The sequence below is a fragment of the Echinops telfairi genome, unplaced genomic scaffold (assembly GCF_000313985.2).
Source record: "Echinops telfairi isolate 266 unplaced genomic scaffold, ASM31398v2 ScPeMD7_7468;HRSCAF=8506_2, whole genome shotgun sequence".
Taxonomy (NCBI): Eukaryota; Metazoa; Chordata; class Mammalia; order Afrosoricida; family Tenrecidae; genus Echinops; species Echinops telfairi.
The window spans coordinates 4,212,626-4,230,707 of NW_022111371.1; the positions used below are offsets into that span (position 1 = coordinate 4,212,626).

Below are 18,082 nucleotides of genomic sequence, written 5' to 3' on the forward strand. Positions count from 1 at the left end.
GAAATGATTGACGTTGTTGAGGATTTCATCTTACCATTGGGCTGCTAACCATAAGGTCAGCAGTTCAAAACCACCAGCCACTCCTCAGGAGAAAGATGGGACTTTCTACTCCTGTAAAGAGTTACCGTATTGGGAAATCAAAGGGGCAGTTTACCCTAGCCTGTAGGGTCACTGTGAGTCAGAACTGAATTGATGGCAGGGAGTTTGGTCTGCTTAGCTGTGATCATGGGTGTCATGGCTTCAAAATTACAGCTGCTCTTTAAAGCAGATTTTGGTGTAAAACTGATGAAGTGCAAATCCAATGTGGGCCTTGGGTAAAGTCAGGCTTGGAGAAGCTGAGTCTTGTAGGGAGCAAGAGAGGCTGCCTGGAAAACTTTGTTGGGAAGAGTTATTTTCTTTACACCTTGCTACCTGGCTCTTCCAAATTGATGTTTCTCCATCACCCCCCAGAGCATGCAGGTAATATACAAAGAAGGATGCTGGAGGGAGGAAATTAATATGAACGCTCCTCATTTTTAGGACCCCGCATCTTGCTGGGAAACGCTGGGATGATTTATGTGCTTATTACAAAACTCAGTATTTTTGATGCAAACACGTCTTCCGATAATTTATTCATTCTCACAAAATGTCACAGTAGGGTCGGGGACCCATATCAGTTGGTTCAGTGACGGCAGAATTTTATGGTGATGTTTTTCATCTATTGGAGCACGTGGAGATTTATGCTAATGTACATTTCACGTCATTTTTTCCTCGCCTTCATTTTCTGACATTATCGGGAAACTGTCAGATCTCAAAACGTTTCTTCCTTGGAGCTTAACTGTTTTTATTTTTTTCATTCCTAAGAAATAAAAAAAAAAGGAAAGGGTGAAAGTTTATTTGGGGGCCCATGAAGCTTGTTATGAACCACAGATGCCAATTGCTGGTACCTCCTCTTACTGTGGGGTGGCTGCGATAGGCAGATAGGGTGTGAGTGAGCTTCCTGCTGAAAGATGGGGATGAAAGGAAGCTACAAAGCATTTCTCTTTTGCCCTTGTAGTGCCTCAACCACAAAGTGTAAACCAATTTCCTCGGAGGAGACAAGCATATTGTATACAAGAATGCATTTACAGGGAAATACGATCACCCGCTCAAGGAAAGAAAATGAGAATTATGCACCGGTGACAGCACATGTGTAGTCAGAAACATGAGTTTGATTGGTGGGGGGGGGGGGATGCAAAATAGAATTCTACAAAATGTCATCCAGAGACCTTTAGTCTAGCTTTCTTTTAGACGGCTGTGCGTGCCAGAGAAATTGGAATGCAAGGCACATTCAGAATTCATCTGACCTAAAGCCCTCACCCAGAAAGTTAGTTACAACCAAGACCGGAACCCAGGAATTTTTTGACCGTGGTGGGATGTTTCCAGGGCTTTACAGTATTTGGTAGTGCATAAAATTTATCCCTCAGCCTGTGCCTCCTGTTCTCTGAGTACTCCCTGCATCCAAACCACACAGGAGTTTGGTACTTGAATGGAGAGGTGATGCTGCCCCCACGTGGCAGAACGTGGCGACACATAGCATCGCCATCACAATAGACCTTGATCTCCTAGTGATAGTATCCTTTTGACCAAAGTTACAGGCCTACCTACGCCTAGAGTTCATCAGAAACAAATTCAAGGTCATTTCTCAGCTACTTTCGATTTAAAATGTATTTCAAAATCAAGAGAGGCGTAGATAGACTATCTAGCTCCCAGTTAATGTTGTAGAAAATTCACCGATACAGAGAAGTGTGTTCTGCTCCGCCGTCGCACAGAGAAAGGTGTAAGGTACAGAGGAAAGGAAGAGAACCCTATAGCCGTTTCACGGAGCAAACACTTGTTTCCACACATAAATATTAAATCATAATTACGTAGGAGAAATCCAACGGGGAATTCAATTAGAGATTCAAAAACAAACAAACAAACAAACCCACTGCCTCTAAGTCAGTGCTGACTCGCGGCGCCCCCACGGCGGGTTCTGGAGACTAACTGTTACGGGAGGAGAAAGCCCAGTCCTCCTCCCACCACGGAGCTGCGGGTGGTTTCGAATCGCCGACTAAGGGTGTCACAGCACAGAAGGCAGCCTTCCCAATCTAGCCAAAGTCTCCTCCTTCATTGTGAGATGCCACCGAGTTGGTCCCACATCACAGCAACACTGTCTTGGGTCATTCTCACAACGTGGCCGTGTGTGAGCCCACGGTTATAGTGAGGGGTCAATCCATCTACGAAGGTCTTCTCCGGCTCACTGCCCTTCTGCTTTCTCAGGAGGCACCGGGCCAGTTCTCCTCTGTCCTATGGGGTCGTTCAGTCCGTATCAACTCAGTGACAGTGAGGGTCGTTTTGGCTGCTTGGTTGGTTGGTTCTACTTTACTAAGCATGATGGCCTTCCCCAGGGACTGGTCTCTCCTGAAAACGTGTCCAAAGTATGTGAGATTAAATGTTGTCATCCTAAAGAGCACTCTGGCTTGTATTTCTTCCAAGACAGATTTGTTTGCTCTTTTGGCTGTCTGTGGTACTTCCAATATTCTTGATCAGCAATATGCATCAAACAAATCGATACTCTTTTTAGTCTTCCTTATTCAATGTACAACTCTCACATACATACAAGGCCATTGAAAGTACTCAGGCCCACCTTAGTCTTGGAAGTGACTTCCTTCCTTTTCAGCACTTTAAAGCGGTCTTGTGCAGCAGGTTTGCCTAATGCAATGTGCTGTTTGATGGGTGGAAGGCCACACACATGCTCAACCCATCGGAGTTCTGAGCTGACCCAAGGGGAGTTTCTATGGGGTGTTGGTCCACAACACCGTTTATTGTACAAGAGTGAAACAGAGACAGACACAAGCAGACAGAGACATTTACTGCCAAGAATAAAGAAAAGCCCGGCAGGAATCCATCCTTCAGACCTGAAGTCCCTGCACTTGTGGACTTGGGAAGACTGATGTGGAGGCATGTGGAGATCCAAGGAATGCTGGGCCCACAGGTGTGGAAAGGAGACGAGGACCTTTCCCAAGAACGGATAGAGGGAGAGAGCCTGCCCTAGCCTCCGGACAGCCCAGTCCCTGGAGGCCTTTATGTCTGGTAACGTGGAGGGCTAGGAAGAAGAGCAAGGCCCTTGACAAGATGGACTGACACAGTGGCTCCAGCCATGGGCTCCGACAGAAGGACAGTTGGGAGGACGGGGCAGCACCAGCCAGTGCTTCATTCTGCTGTACATGGGGTCACTATAAATCGGAACCCACTCTATGGCACCCAACAACAACAACAACAACAACAAGCGTTAGCTGCGAATGGTGTCTCTGCTGCAGCAGTCCTAGGGAACTGTGGCAGAGCTTCAACACAACTTTTATGGGCCAAACTCTCCCTGTCCCCAAGCGATGCATAAATGCATTTCACCAGCATGCTCACTTCATTGTTACCCAAAACTCACTGCCCTCAAGTCAATTCTGACGCAATGACGTCATAGGAAAGTGAAGAACTGGCCCCCAATGGGTTTGGGAGGCTATACATCTGTTCAGGAGCAGGAAGTCTCACCGTTCTCCTTTGGAACAGCGGGCGGATATGAACTGCTGACCTTTCGATTAGCAGCCCCACAACACCCACTATGCCTTCGGGACCCTTGGAGTGTTTGTGCCCTGGGACCACTGTCTATGCAGCCTTGTTTCCTAACAGCATCCCCCTGCTCCCTCGCCCCCGCACTGTGCCTGGAACATCCTAGATGCTTGGCCGATGCCTGTTGCACCCATCCCACAATGTGCCCATGTACACAATGAGTAAGATAAGCGCTACCTCTCTGCCAGGTATCGCAGACTCACCTGGAGGTAAGCCTGTACTCCTGTCACTGGTTCTGACTGGGGGTGGGGGTGGGGGGGCTATGGAGGGACAAGTCGAGAAGTCTAGGTTGATTCTGGCTCCATTCTGAGCTCTGCTTCAACAGGCACCTTCTCTTCCCTTGCTAGTCCTGAGGCACATACTACCTGCAGAGAGGTCATCGGAGTGTGAACATGGTTGACATGCTTGGCTGTTCACTGAAAGGTTGGCGATTTGAGTCCACCCAGAGGGGCCTCAGAAGAAAAGCCTGGCTCTCCACTTCCAAAGAACAGTCCACGGAGAAGTCTATGGAACACAATTCCACCCTGATTCCCATAGGGCCCCAATACATCAGGATGGACTCAATGTCACCTGGATGGCCTTTAAAGCACTTTGTGAATCTGTGGGGAAGGTTTACATGTGCAAATCCCCCATAGAAATGCATCCTTCAGCCTGTCCCTCCTGTTCTCTAACTGGCAATCCCGACCAGCCAAACTGCAGTTTTGTGCCAAACTTGAACAGATGGGTGATGCTGCCCCCACGTGGCAGAAACTGGCGACACACAGCATCACCATCACAATAGACCTTGATATCCCATTGATGGTAACCTTTGCATAAATAGCAGCCCTGAGTTTACAGAATTGATCAGAAACAAATTCAAGGTCATCTCCCGGCCATTTCAGATTCAAGTGTATTTCAAAATCAACAGAGACGTAGGTAGATATCTAGCTCCAAGTTTAATGTAGAAGAATCCACCAATGCCAGGCTGCGTCTTCCCCTCCATTCAGCCTCAGCCCTTGACTTCCCTGGGAGCCACCCAGGGGTCAGCAGCAATGGCATCTCCCAGAGCTTGCTGAGAAAGATGTCCCCTCCTGCACCTCTTAAGGCTCCCAGCCTCAAAACTGTTGAAGTGCAGGCTGCTAAACAGATAATCCTCTGTGACCCTCTCTCAGAGCTCTTTGGCAGACGGCTTCCTCCTATGCTCCGGTCCTCAGCATCGCTTAATGTGAGCCCTGCCCTGGACCCAAAGAAAACATTCAGTAATCTGTCATTTCAGCAAGGACATAGAAAGATGTTCCTCAGTGGATCCGTCGGGTATACGTTTGGCACATATGTCATTGCTTGCTTCTTTGAGCTCTTCCAGAACTAACCCCAAAGATACAAAACCCTAAAGCATTGCTTGTGTCTGTCTGTCAAACAGCCCTGAGATACAAGAACTGTTGAGACTGAGGTCCAGTTTTATCCAATTCTAACCAAAGTCTACTTCCCTAGTGACCAAGCATCGCACGGATGACAGTCTATTGGGCGCAGTGGGTATGTGTTGGGCTGCTAACCAGCAGGTCAGCCGTTCAAAAGGACCCGACAAGGCCTTGTACTCCCATAGAAGTTACAGCCCTGGGAACCCACAGTAGCAGCTCTCCCTGCCCCATAGGGTTGCCATGAGTCAGCATTAAGTTGAGGGCAGTGAGCTTGGTTTGGGTTTGGCCTTTCATAGATAAAGTGTGTAGGGTGGCTAAGTGCTTCACAGGACTGAGCAGAAAGCAGGTATCCTTTCATCCTGCCGATCCATGTGCCTTAGTTACGCAGTGATGTTGTAAGGAACCAAACAGCAGGACAGAGAGGCTTTGAAAACGGGAAGTGTTTTCTCATAGTTCCAGAAGCTAAAGGTCCAGAGGAAAGGCTTAGCAGTGTAGGCTCTTGCCTTAGAGGTGAGCCTGAGCCATCCTCGGCTGCTTGGTTCCTTAGCTCATAGGCCTTCAGATGCTGCTGCACATTGTCCCCATCTCCACCACGGAACCATGGGGGCTCAGAGGGTTACGTTCAAGGTCAGCACATTGAAACCACCAGCAGCTCCTTGGGAGAAAGATGAGGCCTTCGAGTCCCATGAACATTCACAGCTTTGGAAACCTAACTACCAGGGCAGTTTTACGCTGTCCTATAGGGATGCTGTGAGTTACATCGACTCGACGGCAGTGCGCTGGGTTTGGTTGTAGAGTGCTTCCGGAAGTGCCCTGCTGGCGTAGTGGTTATGAGTTGAACTGTTAACTTCAAGACCAGCAGTTTGAAACCACTAACTGCTCCAGGGGTAAGGGTGGGGTGAGACTTTCTTGTCCCCAAAAGAGATACATTCATAATGGCCCTATAGGGCAGGCTAGAACTGCCCCGGTGGGTTTCCAAGACTATAACTCTTTACAAGAGTAGAAAGAAAACTTCGTATTTCAACTGAAGAGCAGCTCATGTTTTGGAACTGGTGACCTTGTGACCTTGTGGCTAGCAGCCCAACATAGACCCACTGCGTGACCAGGACTCCTCCTCGTTCATGTTGTAGAAACAGTCACCTGTGGGGACACAGAGACATGGTTTCTCTCCACCCCCACGCAGAGAAAAGTGTAAGACACAGATGAAAGGAAAAGAACTATCTATTTCAACTTTCATCTTGCTAACACATTTTTCAACAAACCAATAAGGAGCTCAATAAGAAACATTCAAACTCACAGCCATTGAGTCAATCCCGTATCACAGTGACCTGATATGACAGGACGTAACTCACTCTGTTTCTGAGACTGGAACCCTTTATGGGAGTAGAAAGCTTCAGCTTTCTCCAATGAATTGACCGGTGGTTTTGAACTGCTCCTGTTGCGGTTAGCAGACCCACTCATAACGACGGCACCAGGGATCCTCTTAATAATTCCTAATCTAGCTAGTATTTCCTACTTGTTGTTAGATGCCTTCAAGTCTGAGCATACTCACAGTGACACTGTCCTGCGCCTTCCTCACAAGTGTTCCTATGCCCGACCCACTACTGCAGCCACTGTGTCACTCCATCTTTCTCTCCTTGGCTGCCCTTCCGCTTGACCATGCATCGTGTCCTTCTCCACGGACTGGTCTCTCCTGACAACATGTCCCAAGTGCATGAGCCAAAGTCTTACCATCCCTGCTGTTGCTGCTGCTATTTCTTCTCCTTTTTAAATAAATCTTTGTATTGAGGGCTTTTACAGCTCTTACAACAATCCATATGTCAGTGGTATCAAGCACATTTGTACATATGTGGCCATCGTCATTTTCAAAACATTTTTGTACAACTTGAGACCTTGGTATCAGCTCCTCTTCTTGCCCTCCCTCCCCCCACCCTTGTAATCCTTGAAAATTATAAATTGTTATTAGTGTTTACATACCTTACACCTTGGGGGCGTATATGTCAATCCTTGCGATCCCCCCTTTCTCCCCGTTCTTCCCCCATCTTCCCCATACCCTCCTGGTATTGTTACTCCCATTACTATTCTTGGGAGATTTATTTGTCCTGGATTCCATGTGTCGAGAGCTCTTATCTGTACCAGTGTACATGCTCCAGTGTAGCTAGATTTGTAAGGTAGAATTGGGGTCATGATAAGGGCGGTGGGGGGGGGAAGCATTAAAGAACTGGAGGAATGTTGTGTGTTTCGTCAGTGCTATAATGTACTCTGGCTGACTCATCCTTTCCTTGTGACTCTTCTGTGAGGGGATATCCAATTGTCTACAGATGGGCTTTTGGTCTCCACTCTGATCCCGTCCTATTCACATCTGTATAATTGTTTTCCGTCTTCCCATGCCTGATACCTGATCCTGTTGACACCCTGTGATCACACAGGCTGGTGTGCTTCTTCCATGTGGGTTTTGTTGCTTTCCTGCTAGATGGTCGCTTGTGTAACTTCAAGCCTTTAAGACCCCAGACACTATAACCTGTAATATCTGGGCACTGTCAGTTTTATTCACCACATTTCTTTATACACCCATTTTGTCATCAGTGATCATGTCGGGAATATGAGCCTCACAGAATGCCAGGTTATTAGAACAAAGTATTCTTGCTGTGAGGGAGTATGTGAGTAGAGGCCCAATGTCGATCTGCTTCCTTAATACTTAACATATAAATATATGTCCATAGGCCTATATCCCTATCCTTATATATTAATATATTTACATATGCACATGCCTATATTTATACCTTTATAAATGTCTTTTGCCTTCTAGTTCTTTTACTCTATTTCCTCTTACTTTCCTCCTTTCCCACTACCATGTTCAACCTTCATTCAGCTCTCAGTAATTCCTCTCAGCTACATTGCCCTTTATCGAACCCCACCAGACATTCTGCACCCGCCACACCATTGATTTTAGATCTCTTGTTGTTCCCTTGTCCCTGGGTTTGTTGGCTCCCCACTCCCTTTTTCCCCACCTTCTTCTCTCCCTTGTTTTCCCAGAATTGTCAGTCCCGTCGTTTTCTTCTTGGGATTGTTTATCCTGCCTATCTTATCTAGACAGACATGAAAAAGCAGAAGAAAGAGGGCCTATCGATTATTCAGGTCTGTCTGCTGACCCTTATGAATGTTCTCCGATTGGGTCTAATGCAGTGGTAAGCCCTGTCCTATAAAGCTGAAGTATGTTTTCGGGATTCCTCTAGGACTTCGTTGCGTTTTGCTACTCTTGCTACTCTGTTGCGCTCCCTTGGTGTCTCGCCCCAGAGTGGAGAGGTCAGACCAGGCACAATTCCTGCACTGCCTCCAGTGCTGACCATCCTTGCTTCTTCTTTTTTGGGAGGTGGGTGGGCGGTGCAAATAATTTTTCATAGAGTGGTTGGCAGTTTTTACAAATACATGGAAAAATCACGCAATGCTGCCGGCAGTGGATGCCGTCCTGGGCCATTAGTCCACACATGCCTTTGCAACTGGTCCTGTGATGGCAGAACCTTTCATCTCCCCTTTTTTGTTTACTGTGACCTCTACATTATCTTCAACACAGAGGAACACACCATCTTTCTCCGATAGGACTTTCATTGTCGTATCACCACCGCAGGATGTACCAACTTTCTGAGCTCGGTTTGCCTTTCTTGACTGTGGCCATCACCATGTCACCCACACCCGTGGCAGGTGGTCTCTCCAGCTGGGCCTTCATCCCCGGCACAGAGATAATGTCTAGATTTTTAGCTCTCGTTGTCAGCACAGTTGATCACAGCTCCTATGGGAAGACCCAGGGAAATCTTGAACTTGGCACCTGAGGACCCATCATGTGCTCACTCTGACATCTTGAACACTGGAGAGAGACAGAAAATGTTCTTGCTGCTAAGGAGCGTTCTGGCTGTACTTCTGCCAAGGTAGATCTGTTTGTTCTTCTGGTAGTCCAGAAGGTGCTTTCTTTGCCAGTACCATAATTCAAATGTGTTGATTCTTCTTTGGTCTTTCATACTCTATATCTAACTTTCATATGCATAGGAGGCCATTGAAAATATCATGGTTTGTGTCAGACACTCTTAGTCCTCAAAGTGACATCCTTGACCTTCAACACTTCAAAGCGGTCATAAGCAGCAGGCCCTGTGGTTAGCAGGCCAAGGCATAACCTCTACACCAGACAGACCAAGAAATGTGTGATAAGCAGCTCAGCTCATTATTAATAGCAACCAAAGTCGACCACCAGCAGGGTTAAATGTTTAATACCAGAATCTCTGAATGAATGCCCACCAGCCTCCTAGGTCATGCTGTGTCCACCGGGCTCAATTAACCTTCCAGGAAGAAATAATTTGTGCAGTCCAGGTAAGAGCTGGCTTGTCTGACACAGGGATCTTCTCAGAGCCAGTGGTGCTAATCACACATGACCACGAGAGGGCGAGCATGCACGGCCTCCAGCTCCATGAATTTTAAGAGGAGGATGCCTAGGGAAATCAATGAACTGTGTTCCCAAGTTTAATAGGAAACTTTTCATAGCATGTAGAAATAACTCAGCGTCGTCTGCAGAGAAAATGGCCATTTCTTCTCTAATTCCCCACTACTCAATAACAGCAGTAACAGGGCCAGGGACTTCCAAACACTCACGGGAACATGGAGTTGAGAAATAGGGACTCTGGACCTTTTTGAAGTCCCCTCCCTGTCTCTATTAGAAGTCACACTTTTGAAATGCCTTGCACCCCAATTCCAAGCAGGAGTATCTGTACAGACAATCCTTCCCTGCTTTTCCAAATGGGGAAACTTCATTCCTCAAACCATCCAGGTTTTCCAATAAGCATCTACTGTTGTTGTTAGGGCCTCAAGGGTTGCGACGCTCTGCACAACAGAACAAAGCATTGCACAGTGCTGTGTCATCCTCATGATGGTTCTTGTGCCTCAGCTCCTTGTTGCAGTCCGTGTGTCAATCAGTGTGTCAGTCCATCGCCTCGAGGGCCTCCCCCTCCCTCATTGCCCTTCTGCTTTACCAAACATGATGTCTTTCTCCAGGGACTGCTCTATTCTAAAACCTGCCCAAAGTCCGGAAGATGAAAATGAAATCTCGGCTTCCCTGGTGCTGTAGTTACGAAGTCAGCAGTTCAAAACCACCAGCCACTTTTTGGTGAAGGGGAGGACCTCCGAAAAGTTAGCCACCTTTATAAACCCCAAGGCTTAGAAAACCTTGGGTTTGAGTTGGTCCTACTGTGTCATACAGGTTCTCTATGAGTCTCAATCGGCTCAATGGCTATGAACAGCAACACCATCTCACACGTACTAAGGAGCAAAGACCGAAACCTACCTCCAAATCTCACCTCCTTCCTTGACTCCAAACACCTGAGTTATCCTCACTAAATCCAAGTGATCAAAGCTGAATGGCAGTGGGCAATAGCTCCCCCTGGTGGACATGGTGCCCTGGTTTGCAAGGTAAAGCTGTAGACTTAATGGCCTCTGAGTTTGTAGGGTCTCAGTTACCTAAGCCATGAGTAAGTGAAGCCCCAGTATTAAGGATTGCTAGTGGGCACGCTTGAAAGAGCTGGAACCATCAACCATTCTTGCTAACATCGCTGATACTATCCTGCACAAGGCTTTAAGTAGTGAGGGGAGCAATCAATATTAAATGATGTTGAGAACACATTACCTTTTGGGGAAGACAAGAGAAGCTAGTGAGCATTATATCAAAAGATTCACAGTGGTGAAGGCACAGGTAAACAAACAAACAAACAAAGCAGATACAAGACTCCTTCCTCCTCTGGAACCTCATCAGAATGGTCTTCCCAGATCTGTGTCAAACCCAGCAAAAACAAAGGAGGATCTGGAGCCAGCCTTGGTGATAGAAATGACCTTGGGGGATCCAATGACAGAAATTTGCAAGGCCAAGGACTTGTTTCTTGCCATGGTCTTCTCAACAATACCGGCAGACTGTACACATGGACCTCGCAGACTGGAATACAATAAAATCAGCTCCATCTGGGAGACAGACACGGGGGTCAATCAGTATCATCTAACAGAACAGTGTCAGAGGCTGGCTGCAGAAAGGCCATCAACTGTTTTGAAACACAGTCTGTAGTCTATCCCACCTAAGTTTAGAGACCCTCTCTCAAGAATAGATTTGCTGCACTGATGACCAATGAACGAAGACCACATCAAGGACTTCCTACAAGGAGTCTGGGGACCAGAATAGGATAAGTGAAGATGGATAGGGAAGCACACCTGACCTCTGCCCCCTTGGAGCCTTCCGTGGGTGGATGTGGAGCTCACCTCTCCTTAGGATGTCAGAGGAAGCCCCACCCTTTGTCCTTGGGGGGAGGACATGCATTTTTCTTGGCTCATGTGGACAGCACCACTGTCTCTCCTTCTCCCTCCCCCGCCCCCCGCCCCCCGAAGAAGGAGAAAGAAGGAGAGTCAGACTATTAGTGGGTTTAGAAGAAGAAGCTGTACCTGCTCTGTTGTCAGTCCTCTGCACTCGCTCTGGGACTGGCTTGTCTGAAGAGAACCCAGCCTCTAGTCTGCCCTTTGCTACATGGCGAGGAGAGACCGAAACTGGTCAGCTGTGCCAGTAGGTGTAATTTCTGTTAGAGAAAGTTATCAAACACATGTGCTTGATCTATGTTCTCCAAAATCACTTTTGTGAAGGGAGAAAAATGGATTGTGGTGATGATTGTACAACTCTTCTTGATGCGATTGAACTCTTGAATTATGTGATATGTGGACTAAGTGCCAATAAAATTGTTTTTAAAAAACCTTACAGGAGTTTAGAATTTAAATAAAATTAAATGTCGTGCTATATTGGGCAAATCTGCTGCACAAGGACTCTCTAATACATTAGAAAACAAAGATATCACTTTGAAGACTCGGGTGCATTTCACTCAAGTGATAGTATTTACAAAGCTTCATAGGCATGTGAAGGTGGACGAGGAATAAGGACTACTGATTGAATTACAGTGTTGGCAAAGCCATGCCTGCCGGAAGAACTAAGAGATCTGTCTTGGGAGACCGATCACCACACTGCTCCTTAGAAGTGAGAATGCTCCACCTTGGTCTCAGTACTTGAAGATGTTATCAAGAAGGACCAGGCCCTGGGGAATGACATCGTGCTTGGTGCAGTAGAAGGTTAGTCAACAAGAGGCAGGCCCTCGGTAGGATGGGTTAACATAGGGGTTCAAACATAGCCATGACTGTGAGGACGGCACAGGAAGGGACAATGTGTCGTTCTGTGGTGCATGCGGTCATTGAGTCTAAACAGACTCGATGACATTTAATAATAGAAAATGTCATACCATGAGGGCAGGGGGGCTTCAGTTATAGAGTTCTCACCTTCTAGGCAGCGACCTGAGTCCCACTGCTGCCACAACTTCTACCCGTGGGTCGAAGGAGGCTTGTGCTTTGCTGTGATGCTAACCAGGTTTCAGCGGATCTGTTACACTAAGACACACTAGTATGGATGACATGGTTATCTCTTTATGAACATCAGCTAATAAAAGCCCTGTTTGTCATTTGCTCGCCCTTCTGGCCCATTTTAAAGCTGTTTCAGTTTTTTAAAATGGTGAAGGGGAAATACACAAGGATTAAGCCCCTGCTAATCCCCGCTGACCGTGAATCGGGGATGTGAATCGCCTCGCTGTCATACAGAATGCACTGGAAAGTGGATTGTTGCAGGTGGAGTTAAGTAAAAATGTAGCACACTGTCATTTGATCTCCCTTAGCATCCATTAAATTTGCTCTCATTTTTAATATTTTATACTTTCTTTTCTGTTGAGGTTTTTATCTGTTTTTTTACTTTGTTATTCTTGTTAGTTTGTTTGGTTTGTAATTTTTTTTTTTTTGTATAGGAAATCCAGGAGAGGTAAATCTATAGACAGCCACTGGATTAATGGTTCCTTGGGGCATGGCAGGGGAGGTTGGGGGAAATGGGGAGCTGGTGATAATGGTACATCACGTCTTGATGTGATTGAAAAATTGCATTGTGTAATATGTGAATTACATACCAATAAAACTGTTGGGAATTTTGCTTTAAACCCTGTGGATCACAATTGGCCAGTTCTGCCCTGTATGAGATTGCCATGAGTCAGGGTTGCTCATAACAAGTCTGTAGCTCAGAATGGTTGTGGTTGCCATTAGGTGCCATTAGGTGCATTTGTTCCAACCCAGACCAACCTCATGCACAAGAGAACAAAGCACTCCCCAGGCCTATCCTATCCTCACAACGCCACGAGCTCTCCCTGAATTCTTCGTTGCAGCCATTGTGCCAGTTATCTCATCGAGGGTCTTCCTCTTTTCCCCCCCGCCCCTCCACTTTACCAAGCATGAGGTCCTTCTCCAGGGACTGGAAACTCAGAATGGAGTTCAAGAATTCTGTCTGCATTTCATTTCGTTGTGGAAGTAAAACGATCGACAAGTCTGCAAAATCCATTCCAGGCCTTTCTTGGGCTTTTTGTAGGACTGGATTATCTAAGCCATTGCCTTACCTAGTTTGTCCTTGGTTTTACCCCATAAGATAAGAGTTTGATTCTTCGGTCTCTAATGATCCTTCTGCCTTAAAAGTCCCATGAGAGCCAATGAATTCAGCAGAAACTTAGACTAATGAGATTGCTACATAGAAGGGCTGTGAATTCTAATCAGAAAATGGTGGTTAAAGCGGTACAACAAGGGTAATATTGCATGCAATGGCATACTTCCCCCTTCTGCTACTTACTCCTGTAGGCAAGACCCTTACATCCCCCATGCCTCCATTTCTCCATTACCCCAACAAGGGTAATCATTGTCTTTATCATCAACATTGTTAGAAAATGGGTACGATTCCCATTTAAATATATATATATATATATATATATTCCCATTCAAATATATAGATATAGATATATAGATATGTAGTGTTTGATGACATTCCTCACCCATTCACTGGTATTCCCTCTTGTTTCCTAGGTGACAAACTCATAAAAAGAGTCAAGGTGAGAGAAATATTGACACCTGCCATCCACTTTTTACTGTAGGAGTGTGGAAGTATGGACAATGTGAGAGCTTAAACAGCACTTCAAAAATATGTTTGACTGTATGGGAAAGGAACGGAAATATTGGAATGAGTATGATATGTCAATAAAAATATTATTCAAGAAAAAGTATGTTTGAGAAATTTGGCTGGGATTTGCCATTTCTGTAAGCAAATCCTACATTTGTAAAACACCAGCCCTGCTCAGTGAACAATAAATTGAATTTCTACTGACTCTTCTTTTGCAGGTTCCTGTACCACCTCCATGGTAAGAGACTTTCTATTTGTTTTGCCATGTACTTATGACAGGTAGTCAGAAAAGCATTGTGCAACAGGGGTCCCACTTCATAGATGTGTGGGTGTGTTCCAAACAAAGTGTGTATATATATCTCCGCGATCAGTAGGCGGCTGCAGACAAGTTCTGTCAGTAAGACACTTATCCTAGTCTCCATAGAGTGCCTTCGAAAATAGGATCATATCAAAATGATGGCTCCTGAGGGGATTTACTGGGCAAGGACAAATTCAGACCAAAGGTTATGATGGCCAGTTGGGGTGGTTCAAAAGGAGTAATCTTGATACAATTTCTCAAAATACATGGGATGACCATGGGGTTCTTGAGGAAGAACTTTGAAGAAAAAACTGTTGGTGAGAAAAAGAGCAGGAAATGTGCAGCTCGCCATTTCTTCCCATCACAACAGTGAACCTGCCCTTTCCTAATGGGTAGCAAGGGCTGCCCCGTGACAATGTTGTTGGGAAACCTCACCCAAGCCACCCTACAGTTCTGATCTTGCCCTCTAAGACTTATTTTTGTTCCCGAATTTAAAAAAAAAATTGAAAACAAGCAAACACATTTTCAGTCCCTCGGGATGCCCAGAGTGTTCCTTTTGACATGGTGTAAATCAAACAGCACAAACTTCTTCAAGGAAGGTTAGAGAGGTGGAACCAGCACCTACAGACATGTTTAGTTGCAGATAGAGGGTGTGTCAAGAAGCAATGGCTTCACATTTTCAGATTTGTGTTTAATCAGGACATCTGTCAATTAGTAGTAATATGAATATATAAGACAGGGGCACTTCCTCAAGGGACTAGCAATTGACAGGAGCTCTGTCAGTGTAGTGGTTATGTATTGGTTGCTAACCACAAGGTCAGCAGTTTGAAACCACTAGCTGTTCTACATGGAAAAGATGAGGTGTTTGATTCCCATAAAGAGTTATAATATGGGAAACCCATAGGGACCTATGGCAACTTTATGTATCACAACCTTATCGCCCTAGGCCATGATTACAATCATTGGTAGGTTGACACCCATCATTAAAGCCATCGTCTCAATGACATCTAATACTTTCCACGTTCTAGTTTATATTAGCTGATGGTTCTCACATCCGAAGAGGACTATTGATAGCAAGTTATGAAAGTCCATTGATTCGTATAAGAAAAACTAAACATAGCAACAAAGACCTGAGACAATCCTGTTTGCTGTGGGACATTGAGGACTGATTCAAACGCATTTTGAAAATTGATGAGCATAGAAGGCATTTAAACCATGATAAGACACTTAATTCATTTAACAACCACAACCATACTGTGTGTCACAAACACTTACTGCTACCTACTATAGATCTTTGGTGGTGCAGTGGGTTCAGTGTAAGCTACTAACAGCAACGTGGGCAGTTCAAACTCACCAGCTGCCCTGAGGGAGAAAGATGATACTGCCTGCTTCCATAAAGATTTGCAATCTCAGAAGTCCCAGGAGCAGTTCCACCCTGTCCTATAAGTCGCTGTGAATCAGAATCGACTCAGTGGCAGTGGGTTATGACAACGAAGGTGCTCTGGGGAGGCAGTGGTTGAAGTACTTGGCTGATAGCCCAAAAGATTGGCAGTTCAAACCCACCAGCCACTCCACAAGGAGAAAGATGTGTCATCTGGCTTCCATAGATTAAACCAAACCAAACTCACTGCCATCGAGTCAATTCTGACTCAGAGTGGCCCTATAGGACAGGAGAGACTGACCCTGTAGGTTTCTGAGACTGTAAAAGTTAATGGAAGTAGGAAGCCACATCTTTCTCCCTTGGAGCGGCTGGTAGATTCTAACTGCCGGCCCTGTCATTAGCAGCCCAGCTCACTACCACAATGCTGTCAGAGATGACAGCATGCCCTCCGGGGTCCCCAGGAGTCAGAATTGACTTCACAGCAGTGGTTAATGTACAACCAGTGCCTTTTTGCGCCCCACAAGCCCATGCCATTGGCCTCTCATCCAAGCAGTACAGTCTTCTGGCTCATCTGGTGAGTATTTTTCTCAGAGGCGAAATGACAATGAGGGATGCAGGCAGATTGAGTGTTTCTACATTGAAGTGTTCAGGGCCCTAAAACCACCGTCTGGGGACCTGTAAGGAATAACGTTGATACCTTTTGAGTCAGTTACTACCATTTCACTGACCCTCTGTTTTGGGAATAACCTTGGTGCCCACATATTCCTGGCCATGGAAGCCAAGGGCATGGATCCTCTGGTAACCTCCCTTGATCAATGATGGATGGGGAGTCCTGGTGAATACCCTGGGTTGCTCTTTCTCAGTGGGCATTTCTGAGACATATGCTGAGTCCCGCAGGTAGTCACCATATGAATGACACCTCACCCCCACCTACCCCCCCAAAAAAGAAACAAATTCACTGCCATCTAGTTGATTTCAACTCATAGCAGCCCTGTAGGACAGCGTAAAACTGTCCAAGACTATAACCCTTTCACGAGAGTAGAACGCCTCATCTTTCTCCCATGGAACAGCTGGTGGTTTTGAACTCCTGACCTTGTGTTTATCAGCCCCATACACAACCAGGAGCCCTCAAAGGAAGCTCATTCATTAACCTGTCCACTGCAACTCTTGGCAAGGTGGCCCATCTCATGTCTCCATTTCTTCATTGTGATTATGGGGCAAAACACTCCAATCATTTTGCTGTGTTTGCCTTTGGGGAGGAACCCAAACTGAGACACTCTGAAATATCACACCAAGCAACAAAGACACCAGGAATACCAGAGCCGCCAAACCCCAATCTTAGCCTGCTCTGCTCCACTGTATGATTTTAGGTGATCCACACACTCTATGGGGCACCTCTCATTTTCTCCTATGGTCTTTATGGAGATAAAATAAGTTATCATATAAGACACATCAATCATGGCTCATACATTCACACACACACACACACACACACACACGTGTTGTTGTTAGGTGCCATTGAATAAACCTAGAAAATGGATGGATGGATGGATGGATGGATGAGTGGATGGATGGACAGATGTATGTATGAGTATGTGGATGGGTGAATTAACTGATGAATGGGTGAGTGAGTGGATGGAAGGATGGATAGAGATGGGTAGACAGATGGATGGTAGATATAAGGGAAAGCAGTGGGTTTGACTGCTGATGCTCTGAGTTGGACCCACGTCTGTTCTCTCTTCATGCCCTTTGACTCTGTCTCCCTCAGTAAGATTACACTCCATCATAAGCGTCCACTTCCTTCTCCCTTTGCCCTCATGGAGAGAGGCATCTTGAACTAAGAACTGTGCCTTTTCCTTTCTGCATCTCTACCATCTACCATAATCCTGACACATATTAGCCACTGTGTGATGGAGTGAGGGACTGGATAAATAAGTTGGTGAGTGAGAAATATGTTGACTTCAACTATCCTCATACTTCCTTGGAAGGTTTTAGAACCTCAGAGTTTGCAGTCTGTGAAAAGGTGGCATAGCACCCCATAGCTCCTAAAACTTAAATGGTTGCTATAATGAAAATTGCATGACATACTGTAGAAATTTATATTATACTCTTTAGAAAACAACAGCATACCGATGAGTCAATCACAGGGAGGTCATCTTAGGCTCATTAGTAGAGAGACGATTCCAGGATCTGTAGCTATCTGGTTCCAGCTCTCTGGGAAGTAGTGAGCACTATGAAGTGGAAATCCCTATATGGACGCTGGGGGCACTGAGGGCACAGCTGTTGAGTGTGAATCTAGTCTAGGGGCTGCTTCTTCAGCCAACTCTCTTGTCTTC

The 18,082-nt window shown here is 45.9% G+C and overlaps 1 protein-coding gene and 1 pseudogene across 1 annotated transcript in view; one reads left to right on the forward strand and one right to left on the reverse strand.

The window, feature by feature from the left end:
* Positions 1 to 18,082, forward strand: part of CLNK (cytokine dependent hematopoietic cell linker) — a 116,185-nt gene that overhangs the window by 45,028 nt on the left and 53,075 nt on the right. Inside the window, exon 6 of the mRNA XM_045284406.1 lies at positions 13,974 to 13,999. Coding sequence (XP_045140341.1) covers positions 13,974 to 13,999 — 26 coding nt within the window. The remainder of the gene's footprint in view (positions 1 to 13,973; positions 14,000 to 18,082) is intronic.
* Positions 8,460 to 10,457, reverse strand: LOC123521014 (annotated as a pseudogene).